Source organism: Ixodes scapularis, unplaced genomic scaffold, assembly GCF_016920785.2.
Source record: "Ixodes scapularis isolate PalLabHiFi unplaced genomic scaffold, ASM1692078v2 PGA_scaffold11__112_contigs__length_91849675, whole genome shotgun sequence".
NCBI lineage: Eukaryota > Metazoa > Arthropoda > Arachnida > Ixodida > Ixodidae > Ixodes > Ixodes scapularis.
Genome location: NW_024609837.1, coordinates 29,262,284 through 29,276,624, shown reverse-complemented (window position 1 = coordinate 29,276,624; position 14,341 = coordinate 29,262,284). Strand labels below are relative to the sequence as shown.

Sequence of the window (14,341 nt, the reverse complement as noted above, 5' to 3'; positions counted from 1 at the left end):
GTTTCTGTGTCTTACGACACATTTGTTTCCTCTCGTTCCCCTGTCTGCCACTCTGGGGCATAGCTGCGACATCTTACTGGGCGCCGAAAACAGGTAGCATGTCTAAAAGCACGGATGTGCAGAGCAAAACAAACAAACACATATACAGTGCAAGCAATCCAGCTAGAAATCTTTTTACTGTTTATAAAATCACAGCCCAGCGTGCGATCTCCGCAGCCCAGCACGCGCGTGTTCGTCACTTCGTAAAGCGAGCAAAGCACGCACTATACGTCTGAACACTAAAGATTGCACCGGCGACAAGCTCTTTTCTGGAAAGGTCTATAGACCCATTCACAAATTACGCCCACTTCTGGTACAGTTTGAAATACTGCACAGCTGCGAGTGCAAAAGACACAATAAAAATGGAAAGTCAATCGCTTATATATGCTTCACCTAAGAACGGTATTATACCAGTAATAGCCTTGCCACATTAATGGTGTCTTTTGCGCACGTCGCTGTGCAGGGTTTTCAGATCTGCCGGGAGAGGGAGTAGTTTTGGGATGGGTCTATTGCAAGTATCTCGTGCACGCAAAAGGCTCCAGGAAGTGCTCTTTCAATATTCAAAGGTCGAGTTAGTAACCGGTTCGAACCGGTTCGCACTTATTAAAACCGGTAACCGGAGTGATATTATGTGCGCTACTCTAAACCGGAACCGAACCGGAACAAAATGCAGTGCTACTGAACCCGAACCCGAACCGAACCGAAGTGATGACCGGTTCGACACCCTAGTTGAGACAGATTTCTATTTTTGTCCCTTGGTAAGCGAGGGGAACACTATATCTTCGACTCTACGTTATACGGTTATACCAGGGCTGAGCAATATTGCGATACAAATGTATCGCGATAGTACCTTGAAAGTACTTTCGAGTATCTGTATCTCTGTATTGAGATGCATTTGAAAAATGTATATATGTATCTCAGTAGTGAAATACATTTGCAAGGTATCGCTTGAATCGCGATACTTTGCCAGACTTAGGTATCTCGTTACATGTGTTGCCCTTTTTACGATAAATTTAAAGGATAAAAACATCTGTTTTGTGCAAGTTGCTTCCGAATTTATAACGAGAATCCGCCCCATAACATAATCCAACTCAGTCACCAACATTATAAAAAAAAAAAAAAAACTGTGGTTTAACGAAGGTTACATTCAAGAATAACAAAATCAGCCCCTCTCGCAAAGCTCTCCACCCTTTCCATTTTAGCAGAGAGAACGCTGTAAAGGAGTTGAGTAGAGAAAAAGTGCGGCCCTGTTGTCCAATTTCCCTAGACTGTGGGTGACTCAAAATTACATACGACGACAATTTAAGATGCGCCTTCATGGCAAAGCAGGGCTCCTTCGGGCAGACGCCTTATGTCAGGCATGGTACGCAGTCTTTACCGTTCTGTAACTATGTGGTTAAACGGCCATGACATGTTTTTTTTTTTTTTTTTTTTTTTTCTAGCGGCATTAATGATAAGTAAAGAGTTCGAGGGAAGGGGTAGTACATAAATTGTTGCAAAAAGAGGAGAACAAGCATAAATTACCCTTCCCATTCTCCTCAAACTACACCATCTCCACATAGCACGGTTCGGAAACAAATGTATTTCTATAAGCATCTGTATCCGTATTCCGGAATACTTTATCGCTGTTTCTGCAGAACTATCTCAGGGGTATTCCGTTCCATGAAAGAGAAATATATCTTAGTATCTGTATTTGAGCCTTAAAACACATGTATCTCAGTATTTGTATTATCGAATACATTTTGGAATATCTCTGCCCAGCCCTGGAGTTATACTACGTCGACTGTAGACAGCTGCTTGATGGGCGGATGGAAATGGAATTCAGCTGGCGTTGAACATAGCCGAAAAATTCCATTGTACGGTTACGTAAACAACGTACGTGTTTATGAATTGCGTTCCTCATGTTTTGTTTTTTAATTTTATTTTACATGTCCTGCGGCATTTTTCCCATTGTCGCTCTAGGCTCGGCGTTGCCGTGGAGGCGAGCACTGTACGCAGCTGTTCCACGAAGAATTCCGAAGCGTTCGTGGAGGGCAAAGCGGACGTTCACGTTGACTGTCAGTCGATTAACGGGTGGGTGTTGGTACTTCAACCCAACCAATATTTGTCTGTTGCTGGCCTGGTTTGAACTGATTGACCTGTTCTAGTCTGAGGAAAAGACTATGTCTTCCTACGAAATTTCGAAATTTCCGAGGGAACTGATATATTTTATGTGTTCTTGAGCACCTCATCACGCGTCACCAATTTTATAATGCTCGTTTTAACAAAAAATGTGTTTATGATGCTGGATTTCATAGAAACGTGGAACGCGCGAGTATGGCGAAAAAGCGATACACGCAGGTCATGGCAACATAAAGGATACATAGCCCGTGCTGCATAAACCTCCAAAGCATACAGAAGTCTACATTGGTAAAACAAATACATACACAATCACAACTAGAAACACACAATTGAAGCAAGACAGATTAAGCAAAGAGCTCAGCGGGAATCGAACCCCGGACCACAAAATGCGCATACCGACATCGTCGTTTAAGTCACAGGTACGAGAGGCAGGTGAACGCAAGAAACTGAACTATGACTTGCCGCCGACGGTCGCCTCCAGTACGCGACTGTCCGCGGCGAGTAATACTTCGTCCAGCGCATTTAGTCCGCGGGCGACCATCGGAGACGAGCTATACTTAGGGTACTTGGTCCGCAGTCGACCGTCGGCGCCGAGTTATACTTAGTCCGCAGGGGACCGTCGGCGGCGATTCACACTTAGTGCAGAGTATTTACACTCTTAGAAAAAGGGTTACTATAGTCCTCCATAAAAGGAGGAACGCTGTTGTAACATATGTTTCTTTAGAAAGTAAGAAACTTTCGTCCTGAGAGCAGGGGAACAAAGTTCCTCCGTCGTTTGCATCTCATTATGGCGGCCCCGAATCGAGCAAATCGAACTCAATAAGGCTCAACGTGGCCACTACTTCTATTGTACGGGGCGAGTTGAGCAGAAAATAAAAGCGTAAGACGAGCTTTTCTCGAATTGCATTTATTTCCGAAGCCGGCTTCACCGCGTAGATAAAGAAACTTGCGTTTCGAAAGCAGTCACTCAGTCTTCTCATTGTCAGTATTGCGATGTTAAACGGAGCTACCCAGTACCCAGTTACTTCGCTCACTTTACGTCTTACCTTTGCTATTCCTCGAGCTAAAATTCCTTCGTCAACCGCACATCACGAAGCAGTGGTAAGCCATTCGCGAAACCCAAAGCCGGCCTGAAAAAGAGAAAATTCTAAGCAGCCTACTTGGCTCATGTTGCATGATAAGAAATTATGGCGAAGCGTATAAAAGAAGGTTAAATCATTTGCTATCAGATGGCAGGATGATTTTCATTTTCTAAGATCTGAAATGCATAAAAATAAAATTTGTCTCTCTACCTGCACCACCAAACGGTATAAACAGGTTTAAAGCAATTAGAGTTAAATAAAAAGGGTTTATTGTAACCAAAAAGGAAATTTGTATTCAACAGCCAATCAACAAAGAAAAGCAGGTAGGCAGCGAAACTACTAAATCGGTTAATGGCTTCTGTTTTCTCAGCGTGTTTTTATCGTGTAGTTGAAAATATTGTCCATTTAGTTTTGTGCCTCTTGGTCGTGTGTCTTGGTTGAGACGACGACGAGGTTTCTTCACTGGTTTCTTTTGCTTGGGTTTCTTTTGCTCTGTTGATTTGTAATTGTAATTAAGTACTTTTGGCTAAAGGAAATTGTAATTGTAGTTTAATTACTTTCTAACGTCAGTAATTGCAAAATTTCAGGCGCAATTACAATTACTTTTGCGAGACTTTGCGGCGCCGACGGAACCTCTGAAAGCATCAGCGCTCTCACAAGTGGCCTAGCACAGGCACGCACAAAAGAAAAATAGCGTCGCATTGTTTGTTTTTTTGTTGCTTGCACTGCGGGCTGAGAGACAATCCTCTTTGAAGCCTGCCTCAACGACGCCGTGTTGCGCCGTTTGCGGTGCGAACAAAACACAATATCACAAACATGCCAGCATTAAAAAAAAAAAAGAGAAAAATTGAACTTTAACTTTTAGCCGAGGTTGGGAATTTTAATTGTCCATGAAGTTTTTTTCCCCAATGTTTTACGTCTTTTTTTAGTACTGTCGAATATTTGTATCTTTGTATTATTTTCAAGTTAATTTCTTGTTGGTTTTACTTCAGATATTATTTGCATAAGCATTTTGGAAACTGACCTCGCGCCTGCAAACATTGTCATGAATGATTCGGGAGTCCGATTCGGCCCAGGCAGCACACCATTGTTGGACCTCCGTTGGGCCAATGTTCGCAAAAAAGGGTCCCAATATTGGTCTGACGTTGGCATTTTCGAAAACGCCACCCGATCTAATGGTGGTCCAACATTGGTGCCAATGTTCTACCACTGGTTTTCCAACGTTCAAGCCCACGTTGGACCAACGTGGTTCGCGCTTTTTTATCCAATATTGGCATAGAGGTTTCACCGTTCGCTGAACCAACATTGGCATCCAGCGCCTTACACATTGGCTCTTCCAACATTGGCTTAAACGTTGGCTATTTCAATATAGGCATCCAGTCTAATACACTGGAATCTTTTTTGCATTCTTGTCTATGCCATTATTGGATGCCATTTTGTAGCTCTAACCAGCGTCATAAAAAGAGTGAAGAGAACCAAGCTAGTCCCTCGCCCTTTTCCCCCAAGCACTGTTTTCTTTCTAATACTAACATCTAATAAATGCAGCAATTTTACCATATTTGGACACTTTAGAAATCATTAAAGCATGCAAATGAATTGTTCATAACGTTTGACAGTTCATAATTTATTTAAATCGAATAAAAAGATATAAAACATTGTGCAACTAGGGGGACCTAGGCAGACTCGGCGGCAGGGTCGGCGGCAGGCTCGGTAGTAGACAGTGCAGAGGGCTGGGCGAAGGGCTGGGCAAAGGGCTGAGCAAAGGGATTCCACGCAGGGGCCTGGCCACATGATTCTGAAAGAAACAGAAGCGGGGGTTTGGATTCAGGTGAAGGGTTTCAGAGGCTTAGATGCCTCTTACGCTTGTCAATAATGAATATCAAAATGAAACATAGCTTCATGATTAATCGCCACCCTTTAATTAACTATTCAATTAATCGGCTCAGTTGCTCTTCAAGCATAAAATCTGGGAAGGGCCTAAAGACATTTTTATGTTTACTTTTCTATATTATAAGCTTTCTTTTCCAGTGAATTATTTTTCGTTATTTTGTATGTAAAAAAAGTTAGTACTCTCTTCTAAAAACGACGACGACGATTGGAATAGCCGCTCTTCCTGTAAGCTTGAAATTTTATGCCATTCTGCTCAATTTGGCCACCTTAACATTTGTTTTAGTAACTGGTCCCTACGGGGCTATTACCGGGCACAACCCTGCCGCCTAAGAAGCGACCATTTGCGACAGAGGTGCCCCGCTTCAATGACCCGATCCACCAGACCTTGACCTCGGACGCTCAAATGGATACCGTCGCGACTACGAGCCACATTTCTGCAGCGGAAACACGTCAACCATAACAAGAACCTCAACTGACGGCTAAGGACATCAATGACGACGTTCCATCGAAAAAACAGTGCGTGAATCTTCCCTCGGAACAAATGGACGAGGAGAGGACATCCAACTACTCGTTTCATGACGGCACTCCTGGAGACGAAGACGACTTCATTCAAGTCACAGTGCGGAAAAATCGCCCGACCGGAATCCCACTGATTATCAAGCCAAAAGAACAGGGAACCTCGTTCTGGAGGATCAACCCCAACAGAATAGCCAAAGAAATTGTGACAGTATCACAAGAGAAATTACTAGCGCCACGCATAAGGAAAGATGGCTCAATTACGGTCAACACATTGACGCTGAACTCAACGAACAGACTTCTTATGATGAAATCTCGTGTCGGAATCGACGTGACAGTGACCGTGTCTGAGTCATACACACGCAATGTTGGCAAGGTCAACAACATTCCTGTTCAATACTCAGACTACGAACTGCTAGACTACCTGAAGGACGCTGGTGTCATCGCAGTCCAACGACAAATTGCATATTCAAGAAAAGAAGACGGCAGCATAGAGCAACAACCAACAGAAAGTGTCCTGCTTCACTTTCCACAGAATCACCCGATGCCTGCACGGGTCCTGTTGGGCTTCACCAGTCATCCTGTGATGGAGTACTTTGGAACCCCGGTACAATGCTTTCGATGCCAACGACATGGGCACCTCGCAAGACATTGTCGCGGCCAACAGAGATGCAAGGTGTGCGCTGGATCACACAGCTACAAGGACTGTATGGACAAAACCAATCCAAAGTGTGCAAATTGTGGAGGCAATCACTGTGCTTCGTTCTCAGGCTGTCCTCACAAAAAGGCAGCAGCTGCAGCCAGAAAACATGAAATCCTGAATGGACCAATACTAAATAACCGTCATTCTTCCCCGAATCTTGAGGTCACGCGCGCCCCGTTGCCTCCTCTACCACCTTCTCGCCCACCACCACTTCCCCCTCTTCCCTCTACATCATCACAGCAGACACAAGTATCTCAACAAAGGTCGCACTATTCTGACGTGTTAAAACGCCAACAAAACGCCCAAATCAACTTAAAGACTCCATCTCACCTAAACTCGACGTTACCTGGTCAAACGCCTCCAGGAGACCGAACATCAAACCGCTCTCCTGTACCAGCACCCCGCACACAGAAGCGTGATATGCGCAGACGCGATCATCGGGAGGATCACTTTGAGACACGGCAATCGAGCGACGTCTCGCATTTGCTGGTACCCATGTTATTTACGGCTCTAAGGGCCATACTCAGCGCCGTGCCCGCAGCTAACAATCTTCCTGAGGTAACAGCACTATTCGCTATGGAAAGACTACATAAGTCTTCACGAACATTGATGAATGAAGAGTATCCCAATGCCTGATTTGTACAGCCATATAGGAATATTTCAGTGGAATGCCAACGGGTTACGGCAGAAGTCTGGTGATTTTCGTCAATTTCTTAAAAAGAACACTATACCAATACTTGCATTAACCGAAGCTCGCGTGGACGACGACTTTCGCCTCTCAAATTATGTGCTGTAAAAATCATCTCGTCAAAATGGTCAAAGTCGAGCGATGCTAGCTGTACAGAAAGATCTGGTATCTGTGCACCTATTTTCTTCGACAAAAGATATCCCAGAATTCGTCGCCTGCAAGGTACGGTGTGGTAAGTCTTTAGTTACAGTTGTGAGCGTGTACATCGAACCTCAAACTCCAATAACTTCATTTGGGTTTTCTGAAATATTTCGTCACGTATCTGCTCCTTTTATTATATGTGGAGACTTCAATGGACACCACACAATGTGGGGGAGTGACCATTGCGATCGACGTGGAAATGTCATTGCCGAGTATGTGGACAAGTACAACATATGCGTCCTCAACGACGGATCCCCGACCTTTGTTCGTGGCCCTACCTACTGCAGCTGTTTAGACCTGACTCTATGCTCTCCAGACATCTCGCCTCAAATGACATGGATGACAGACAGGGAAACCCGAGGTAGCGACCACTTTCCCATTTTCGTACAACACCCTCTTCTTAATATTCGTGGGCAGCAACAGAGAGCACGGATAACAAACTGGCAGATGTTCAGACATTTAAATACTTTAAGACATACCGATTTAAAAGAGCCCGATGATTTTGCAAACTCTATTTTGCTTAGTTACGAACGAACAGCGCCTCTTGTACCTGTGCCTAACGGACACGTTGGTGTTATTGGTGAATACGAAAAGCTACGCCCAGAAAGACGAAGAGCAGAACGACGCTATAGAAGATCAGGAAATGTTGAAGACTATAACCAGGCCCAACATATTCACAAGCTTATGCGTCGAGAGCTGCAAATTCTTTCAGTCCGTCGATGGAGGAAGTTCAGCGGTAATCTGACCCCATTCACACCGATTCCAATAGTATGAAAAATACTTCGTTCTCTTCGCACGCCGGTTATGCAAAAACAACCTTTCCGCGCGCTAGCTCTTCTGAGGGGCATATCGGAAGTGACAATCGCGGATGAATTTTGCGCTCTGTTAGCACAACAAAGCAATGTGGTAACAACTTTCCAATACAAATCTTCCAAGACACAGGCTACTCGTACCTTCGAGAACGAGAAGCATCTAGTGCATGCACAGCTAGATCATGAAATCAACATACGTGAAATCTTGTGCGCGCTTCACAACACCCGCAAGTCTACAGCTCCTGGTCTTGATAAGATCACTTACGAAGCGCTAGCAAATCTCGGCCCCCATGCCACCAGCACTCTTCTCGAGATATACAATGAAGTTTGGAGAACAGAGACAATACCTGAATCGTGGAAGTTAGCTAAAATAGTTCCGCTCTTAAAACCTGGAAAATCACCACTGAGCCTGGATTCCTTCCGCCCTGTAAGTTTAACCAGTTGCGTCGGAAAGCTACTTGAGAAGATCTTACATAACCGCTTACAGTGGTGGTTGGAAACTAGTAGAGCGTTTCCCGAAGAAATTACAGGATTTCGTCCATGTAGATGCACAGTGGACGGTATCTTGGACCTCACCACCTGTGTAGAGTACGAACGAGATAACGGAAACATTACGGTGGCAGTGTTCCTAGATATTCGCCGAGCATTCGATACGGTTAGTCACGCTCATGTTCTTGAAGGGCTTGTGCTTCTTGGTGTACATGGACGCATGCTTCGCTGGATACAAGAGTTTCTTCAATGCAGGAACATCGTAGTGTGTACAAATGATGCAGACAGCAAGCATTATGAACTGCACCATGGAGTACCCCAAGGTAGCGTGTTGAGCCCTACTCTTTTCAATGTCGTAATGGCCCAGTTACCGCAGAAACTTCAGCCACCTTTACGAATATCTATATATGCTGACGATATTTGTATCTGGATCTCTGGCTCATCCCCAGATATTTTAAAAAATCAGTTACAGGTAGCCTTAGACACGACAAACAAGTTTTTAGGAGAACGAGGAATGGAGCTATCTGCCACGAAATCGGCATTTATACCATTTACCAGAAAAAAGCTTCCTGGTTTTGAACTTAATGTAAATGGAGACTCAATTCAGCGAGTTCAATCATACAAATTCCTTGGAGTCCTACTGGATCAATCCCTGACTTGGTCCAAACATATAAATATGCTGGAAGGGAGAAGTAATAGTGTAATTAATGTTTTTCGATGCATCGCGGGTGCAAAATGGGGAGCCTCAATAGATTCAATGCTTTCATTTCACACGGCGCTAGTGCGACAAGCGATTGCCTATTCTATACCTGTGTTACAGGGGCTCACCAGCACATCAGAAGCTCGCCTTACTTATATACTTGCAAGAAGTCTAAGAGTATGCTTAGGTCTTCCGCGAGCAACATCCAGTGCGCTTGTACTCGCTGCAGCCAAAGAACCACCAGTAACTATCCTAAGAATCCAGGAAGTGTGTCGGAATTTTTTTAGACTTTCTGCGCGGCCCCTTTTTAATGAAATTCTTTCTCGCAAAGGGACAAACTTTCTTCGAACACTAAATTCTGTGCCAATGATAATCCCTGAACAAACACACTGGGTTCAGGACATTCATAAGCCACCACGGACGCTACCATTACTGGACATCAATATGAACATTCCAGGCATGGAAACAAAAGCATCGACCAATACACACGTTGCTAGGACACTGACTCTTGCACATCTACTGCAAAAATACGACGATAACATCCACGTGTATACCGACGGATCAACCAAGGATGAAGGATCAACATCAGCATTTGTGGTACCCCAGTTCAACCATTTGTCATCTTTTCGGTTGTCACATCATACTTCTTCAACTACCGCAGAATTGCATGCTTTACTCGCGGCTGCAATGTACATCAAAAATAGCTTGACAGCGAATTCCTGGGTTATATGTACCGACTCCAAGCCAGCACTGCAATCCATTAAGACCCTGAATACTCGCAACGAAAATATGTCTCTTGTGTACCGAATCTGTGGAGAACTTGGGGAAGCTATAAGATTTGGACATACGATACACCTTCAATGGGTTCCTGGACATAGCGGTGTTTCAGGAAACACCCAAGCTGACCAACTGGCCACGGATGCATATACAAGCAACACCGTCCAGCTCACACCTTTTCCAAAAAGCGATGCCAAGCGGTACATTCGTTGTCTGAGAAACAGAATGTCTCCTGACACCTGGCTCAAGAGCATCTCGGAACAGAACCTACTCCTTTTAATTGACCCAGACCTTCGGTGTCCAGTTCATAATTACTTGAGCAGACCTATTGAGACATTAATTCATCGCCTACGATTAAATGTCGCGTACACCGGCAGATTTCTTTGCCGAATTCAACAGGTGGAAACACCGAGCTGCACCTGTGGCCATCCCGTGGAAGACGTCGAGCACATAATAATGGACTGTCCAAGATACGACCAGTGGCGAACTCGATTACGAGTGGGACTAAGCATACTCGACAGTCGCTCTTTTTCTCTGGCCAAAGTTCTAGGTCCTTGGCCAGACTTAAAAAGCCAGAAGAGGGCATCAACTTTACTACGTGATTTTTTTACTGACACAAAGATAGTTGACAGATATTAGGTATTATTCGAAGGTCAAAATACGCACGACGCGCCCTTAAAGAATAACTGCGTTTTTTTTTTTTTTTGTTTTTTTTTTTTATTGCAATTTTATTACTACGTTACAGTAATCTATTGTACATATGTATTTATTGTGTAATCGCTTCTCTCACCGTGTAATTTTGTTTTGTGCGTGTTTGGTAACTGAGAGTATCATTCATGGTGCTCGGATTTTATAATTGGATGTCAAACATCATTCACTCTGTACATTACTTGATCTGAAGTAGCCGGTCCCAGAATAATGGGACCAAACTCTTAAACTCATCAAATAAACATTGAATTACTCCCGTCTAAAATAAATATATAGATGCGCAGGTGAGACACCGGGACCGGCTTGCTGGAATCAGTGTCTCAGCCGAGACTGGGTGAAAGAAAGCACTGTAAAGGCTGGGACGCGCGAGCGTCTTGAGTCGAGGTTTGACAGTCCTTTCTTTCCCCGCGTCCCAGCTGAGACGCTACGACGGCCCAGGCGTTTACTATTGTTTTGTTCGTCTGACTTGTCCTTACTCAGAGCTCGATCGATCTAGATTAAAATATTTATAGTGATTTAAAACAATTAATCAAATAGTACGAAGGTTATGTCATAAATTTCTTAGCTCTACTCTTGCAACATCATGGCGTCCCTCAAACTTTCATCAAGCTTTAAGAAGTCTTAAGAATTACAATCTCGCCATTTAAGTTCACACCAATATTTCTACGTTAATTTGAAAAAAAAAAGAAAACGCTTTCAGGAGTTACGGTATTTGCGGCACGGAAATATGTAGTTATAATTGTACCCCTATTGCCCCCATTATATTTAAAATTTATAAATCCAACCGCTGTCCTTCCTCTTCAGTTCACCAGTGTCAAACGCGCTACTAAGTTAACAGTTCAATAAATACCCCATTATACGTTCGAACGTGACAGTTGAACAGAACTTGATGCTTGATTCAATGAAGAATTTAAAATAAAGCACGCACATAAAATAGATTGTCGTGTAAAGACAAATACTGGCAATTACACTCGCAGAGCGCGGTGATATAACTGACACTCCTCTCGCACCCAACAAGCCGAACTTTGGAAAATAAGAACTACTCAACGCTCTTTGGTATTCGGCTTTGGACATACCGCGAGGACGTTTTACTACAGCACACATCTACCGCCAAAAAGACAGCCACATTTTAACAAGGAAAATGAAATAAAAATGACTTCGAACACAGAAATAACAAATCAGAACGTCTCTCACGGTCTATTAGAATAAAAAAGCACTTACAAATAGCGCTGTGCAGGGCCTTTCGGGCCGATCGCTGTGGATTACACGTTGAACTCGTCGGAGATTTCTAGCACAGAGTTCGACACGGTTCAAACTCATCGGATAGTGACAAAACGTACATTGCGTAGCAAGGATACCTATCCCCAATGGTCAGGAGGACCTCTCCTTGTCACTCACATGGAAGAGAAGGCGGTCCGTCGTGTCTTCGGTTCGTCGAAGCTAGTGGTTACATGTATGCCCACAACAAAGGAAGATCACCGGTGTGTAAGCGCTGCCGAAAGAATATTCATGGTCTTGGCAATCCGCATGTTGAAGATCGCACTTGGCACTACGACGAAATGCGCTGCTGGTGATCGGAACTTCATAACCACCGTTCTTGCCGATTCCAGTATACGGTAGCGTGGATGGCGAAGATGCCCCCCCCCCCCCCCCCCGGTACACCTGTCTGTCTCGAATTCTTCCGTTTGTCTCTGCTGGTATTTGCTATCCGGGTTTCCAAAAACCAATGTAGTAGGGATTGCTTAGGCATAATAACTCTACAGCAAGAGGACGAAAAGGGCCTGACAGACACGAAGCATCGAAATCAGCTCGGAGCCTAATGTCAAAATTAAAATGAGAACAATAAACCAAATGCGGAAAAAAGGTTTAGAGTCTAAATCAAGAACAACATTCGGCTAGACAATACGGATAGACTCTAATTCAAGACCAACATTGTCGTCTGCTAGCAGTGCCTTGGCGCAATGTAGGAGGCATTAGGGCTCTTATTGTGGCACCAGTTCTGCCGTAAAGTCAGAGAGCCGTCATTGTATAACCACATTTCAGAATAGTGTCTCGTTCGAGTCAATCGCAAAGAAGTTCTTCACGTGACACTAGGTGCAGTCCACAGGCCCGTAGTTAGGGTACGAAGCTTTTCTGTCGAGATCATAGAGCCAACATAATACTCTATTATGTTGACTCTATAACGCGGACATCGTTTTCCTTTTTTATCCAGTTGGCGGTCTTGATGAGCCCATATCGCTGGCGACTCCTTAATATGCACAGTGAAGGAGCAAAACATCGTCATTTAGTTCTGTACCTTGTTATTGTCTTGTTTGCTTTGCAGGAAAGCACCTGAATGGCGCTTTGACAAAATAAAATAAAATTGACAAGCGCTCGAGCAATTTCAACCATCAAATATTCGCAAGCCAATGTAACTGTCAGGCCAACATTGCCCATGTTTGTCCAGTGTTCATCCAATATTCGCAAGCCAATGTAACTGTCAGGCCAACATTGCCCATGTTTGTCCAGTGTTCATCCAATATTCGCAAGCGAATAGAACTGACAGACCAAGATTGCTCATTTCATGCCAATGTGCGTCCAATAGACGCTTTACACACGCGCCAGATTGAGCCGCCATAGCCGCCCTTCTCTTGTCTTAGCGAGATGCCGAGCCACTGAAGCGGGCGTTGACGGGTCTTCACAAGGGCCTATGCTGGGCACAAGAACACAGTAGCATCTAAAATGGCAATAACCTGTCCTGCTGGGGTAATGATGAAGTGAAGCGAACGGAATAAGAGGGAACAAAAACTGAAGGTCAGTTATGGCGGCGCCCATGCACAGCTGCTGTAAAGCGTCTATATTGGTGGGTCATTGGAGAAGCTGGGCCATCACTGAAGATTCTATATAATGGCATAGACAATATTGGGAGTAGATTGATTAAAGTGGATTATCATTGGAGCTTTTTTTGCCAATGCTCTTCCAACATTGGCCTAACACCTTGTGCTGCCTGGGGGTTCTTATACATTTCTGAGAAAAAAGACGAAGTCACGCGCCCCGTTCGGACGTGTTTTTGCAGCTCTGCGATCGCCCCTGACCAGCTCCGCAATCTTCGCCCCTTTGTGGGAACGTTCACCTTACAAGGACACGGACCGGTAGGGCTACCAGTGGATACAATTCTTACCCCGGTCGAGTAGATTGTTGGGCTAGTTGGTTTTGGAATTTGGAATACATTTTAGCGCTCAAAAAACAGGGACAAAGAGGCGAGAAACAGACAGCACAGTGCACTACTAACAACTGATTTTATTACGTGAAACGACACTTTTATACCATCCGAGTTTCTGATTTTGCTCCACCACTAGCCAACCCGGTGCCAGGCCGCGTCATTGAGGAATGCACGCTCCTTGTCCAGTAAATCAATTGAGGCCACGCTGACACATGCTGCACCACCTGAAGAAGGCTCGAGCGCGCAAGTGAGTGAGTGAGTGAAAACTTTATTAAAAGGAGAAGTAGGATGTGGTCAGTATGCGATGTCCAGACCATGTAGGTCTCGGACTGCATAGGCCCATTCGACGGCCTTGACTTGAGTGTCTGGGTCGTCGCTGGCCTTTACTGAGAGCCACGCGTCGAGTGAGGGAG

The 14,341-nt window shown here is 44.5% G+C and overlaps 1 protein-coding gene across 1 annotated transcript; it reads left to right on the top strand.

The window, feature by feature from the left end:
• Positions 1–5,673: 5,673 nt before the first annotated feature.
• LOC115317118 lies at positions 5,674–10,657 on the top strand. Its single transcript, XM_040218430.1, has 2 exons — positions 5,674–6,255; positions 9,362–10,657. Exons 1-2 carry the CDS (start codon positions 5,674–5,676, stop codon positions 10,655–10,657), a joined length of 1,878 nt encoding a protein of 625 aa, XP_040074364.1.
• The last annotated feature ends 3,684 nt before the right edge of the window (positions 10,658–14,341 follow it).